This window comes from Penicillium brevicompactum (genome assembly GCF_028827555.1).
Source record: "Penicillium brevicompactum strain IBT 35665 chromosome Unknown utg000003l_segment0_segment0, whole genome shotgun sequence".
In the NCBI taxonomy this organism is placed as follows: domain Eukaryota; kingdom Fungi; phylum Ascomycota; class Eurotiomycetes; order Eurotiales; family Aspergillaceae; genus Penicillium; species Penicillium brevicompactum.
This window is the reverse complement of record NW_026623206.1, coordinates 3,874,162-3,877,716: the sequence shown is the minus strand read 5'-3', so window position 1 is coordinate 3,877,716 and position 3,555 is coordinate 3,874,162. Positions and strand designations below refer to the sequence as shown.

The 3,555-nt window shown below is 48.0% G+C and overlaps 1 protein-coding gene across 1 annotated transcript; it reads right to left on the bottom strand.

The window, feature by feature from the left end:
* Positions 1-2,576: 2,576 nt before the first annotated feature.
* On the bottom strand, positions 2,577-2,807 carry N7506_005329 (uncharacterized protein; the record flags this gene model as incomplete). The annotated part of the gene is made up of 1 exon (XM_056954623.1): positions 2,577-2,807. One exon carries the CDS (start codon positions 2,805-2,807, stop codon positions 2,577-2,579), a length of 231 nt encoding a protein of 76 aa, XP_056813512.1.
* Positions 2,808-3,555: the final 748 nt, after the last annotated feature.

Below are 3,555 nucleotides of genomic sequence, written 5' to 3'. Positions count from 1 at the left end.
TTTTTCAGCGGTTTTCACTTCTCTGACGCTTCCGAGGCTTCAGTCGCAGTGCATCACCGGAATTTCTGGTGTCGGGGTCGTACTCATTGGGTCGAGGCCGGATCGCGCGATATTTGGAGGTTGAGGGTGAGGGAGAGGGAGAGACCGTGGGTGCTGCTTCCAAAAGGGGTGTTGAAGGAGGTTGTTCGTAGACAAAGTCGTAGTTTTGAGGAAAAGCCCCAATAGACCTGTCGTCCGCTACCGGGGGGTACCTAGAAACGTATTGTGGTGAGGTATATGAGATTGGGTAACTCATCCGGCCAAATGTGAACTGATCTCGGGTGCTCATATTGATCCGGTGTGGAGGCTTTCCCATGAACCTCCGAACTTCTCCAAGTATATGGAGAATAGATCAGCACACAATATTCCGTAGGAACGAATGGTACATTTAATAGTGGGAAATACTGAGAACGATGATTGCACTTTTTCGTAGAGTAGGACGGGCCATTATGATCGAGGGTCTGGGGAGAGGGATTGGCGCTTCATTTTCGCTCCTAGGGCATTGTACTAGCGAAAGCCTTTGACTACTAGCTTTATGTTCCAATGCTCTCATTTCTATTGGAAGATAGCGTAGACGAACCAAACTTTGATCCTACCTGAAATAGTTAGTCCGAAGTAGGCGCAACAGGCGTCAGTATCTGGGTCTGAACCATAACCGCTGGCTAGCATGAAACAGGGCTTGATGATAAAGCCTTGTTCCTAGGGCCCCGCGGCAATCTAATAAATCAGCACTTGTTTCCACATCCAGCCGTATGGCATATGTGTCAATGCCGGATACCAACGGCGCAAGGTTACCAACATGAAGTGCTAAGGCATATAGCACATAGGCATTGCTAGGGGCAGTCTAACACCTAGGGCCGTGGTCGATCCATTCCCCCTCACATTCTAATTCGTCTTCATTATCTCATTCCAGGGTATCTGCCATCTTTGCGTTTTTTCGTATTCCGAGAAAACGCTCAGCAAGATGGCCATCAGATGACAGAAAGGGGGTCATCAAGGCGCACCATTCCAAGACAACCCCGATTCAAGTAAGGTCTCGACAGTGGTAAATGGGGTCTATCTGACCAGATCTGGAGAAAAAAAGAGCTGGCATCGTATATTGGTTCTAGGTAATTTTCCCTCAAGATAACCTTTCTAATAAATCTACAAGCCCCTGCCCAAAAGCCATCAGGTTGATTCCAGAAGGCCAATATCAATATCCATGAAGGGTAACCAGGATCAGATACGTCCGGACTTAAAGCTTGCCCGAAATGACTTTACTCTCATGGTACCTTTTATTGACCATGCTTCTTCACCGCATGACTAGCAACTATCCCAGGACGACGGAACCATATCCAGCCACCCTCATTCCAAATTCAATGAACAGAGAGCTATAGGTACTTATGGAGCACCATTTGAGTGAGTGAGCTGGTTGCCGACTTGAATCAGGCACCTTCGTCCCTCGTGGGGAGTTGTCGTGTAGAAAAACGCCTGTTTCGTGACCGCTCGCCCAAAAAGGTGTACACCTTCTCAGCTAGCATAAGTTTGGTGTATTTATGCGTATTCTTGGTTCGAAGAAGCTCAGGGATATCGAATATACTTCCAAAGACTGCATCTCCTATGACAAACGTACAGTTATTTTTGGAGGTACAGGTTCTATGAGTGGTACGGTACTTTGTACTTTACCATCAACCTGCAAAACACCAGAAGTATAATAAAATTTTGCATCTGCCTCTACAGCCCCCCGCGCAGAGTTTAAATCATTGTACGTAGTTTTGTGTCAATTCCAGTGGCGTGATTCTGACCGGTCTCGAATTATTGATTCCCATTTTCATTTTCCCAAATGACTAGGACACGGGGGAACACTTGTTTGGTCGGTAGTACAGACTAGAACATACATAGACGTCGAGGGCTACAATTAGCATGCACGACCAATTGGGGCTGATGCGAGCCATAGAGGCAACCCGTATTCTCGTTGGTGCTCCTGGAGACTGTAGTTCTTCAACGTGCTTTCTGCCTGATATTTGATGCGGAACGCCCTGCACATTGCAATCGAATCAGATCAGGTTCCGGACAAAGAACCGCCCGAATGTTGCAGTTGGAGAAGCAGAATTTGAGATTTTTCTTTGCTTTGCCCGTCGTGACATCGAGGAACGGGGTTGTGAGTGCCCGAATATCCTGTATATATCCCGGCGATAAGGATGCCCTCAGATTGTTGAACGTGGTGTGAGCACTAAGCATGGGAATCCTTCTCCAAAGTCGCTGACCATTATGACCCAACAAAACGGATTATCTCCAAAGTTAAGGCAAAATCTCGCATTTTATCGCTAGTTGTTTGGCTTTCTGAAATCGCCAGAAGCCGGGGCCTCTCACAAACGAGCATATACAGTTTGACCGAGGAATGAACTGGTGTAGCATTCAGCTAAGGGTATTCAGGGAGGGTTCTTTGATCGAGAAAGATATAGTCAGAGTCCAATATGCGAGAGATTGTTCAGACGTGTCTCACCTTAAAAGCCAACGCGCGAGAGTCTTGTCGCAGCACTCCTGACTGGGTCAGACTAGGCTTTAGACCACGCAGGACCCTCCGCACTGATGGCAGACGAGAGATCCTTGGTCCAAAGAGCATTAGGATGATGTCGTGCGCTGGAACTGGCATTTAACAGTGTTTCAGTTGAACCAATTCGAGTGATCACGCACGACGGTCGTGTGATGAGGAGACGGGTGAGAGTGGCCAGGAGCTTGGTGAGACTGAGGATTTCTATCGCTGGAACTAGAATAATCCAATGCATGTTCGAGTTTCAAAACATCCTAGACAATGCTTGGTAGCATAACATCTTGGCGGCTCGCCATCAGGCCCAAGCCTGAAGAGCTTTGGTCGGTAGGTTTTGGAGGATTTGTTCAGCTTGAACTTACCGGTAAAGAGGCCGAACAGAAGTGAAATAGCAAAACGGGCGGTGTTTTTGCCTGGTGGTAGGAGGAACTGATGATTGAAAGAGATAAGAAGGACCAGAACGACCAGGTGCGAGCTAGGGTAAGGAGGAGTGCAGAAGACCCAAGTTTGCCTTACCTAAAACGGGTAGTCAGCGATACATTTCTCCTGCTCCCAAGCCTTCTCCCTCCCATTCCCAGGATTCAAAAATGACATCCACCGACTAAAACGAATTGAGCTATTCCGTTACAGACAGAGCGGCTGCATAATTGAATGCACTATTTGACGCCTTTCCAGCAACGAAACGGCCGTCCACAAAGCACAGCCCAGGCAATCGAAGGACTTCTGAAGGTCGTTCAGGCGGGTCCTACTTGACTGTGCAGCCAGCGAAGGGCAAATTTACGGAAGGATTTGTGGACGCAGGGATTTCAACCGAAGTTTCTGTTGTCGAATTTTTGCCCAGGCTTTCGAGAAATATCTGCGTCCTGGGCCCTCCTCAAGTTTCACTACTCCAAACTACCGTTCTCCCATCCCTCCTATGGCGCCCACCTAGTTGTCAGGCATCCACTAATACATTACTAGAGTTGGCCGACCTCCCACCATGTAGA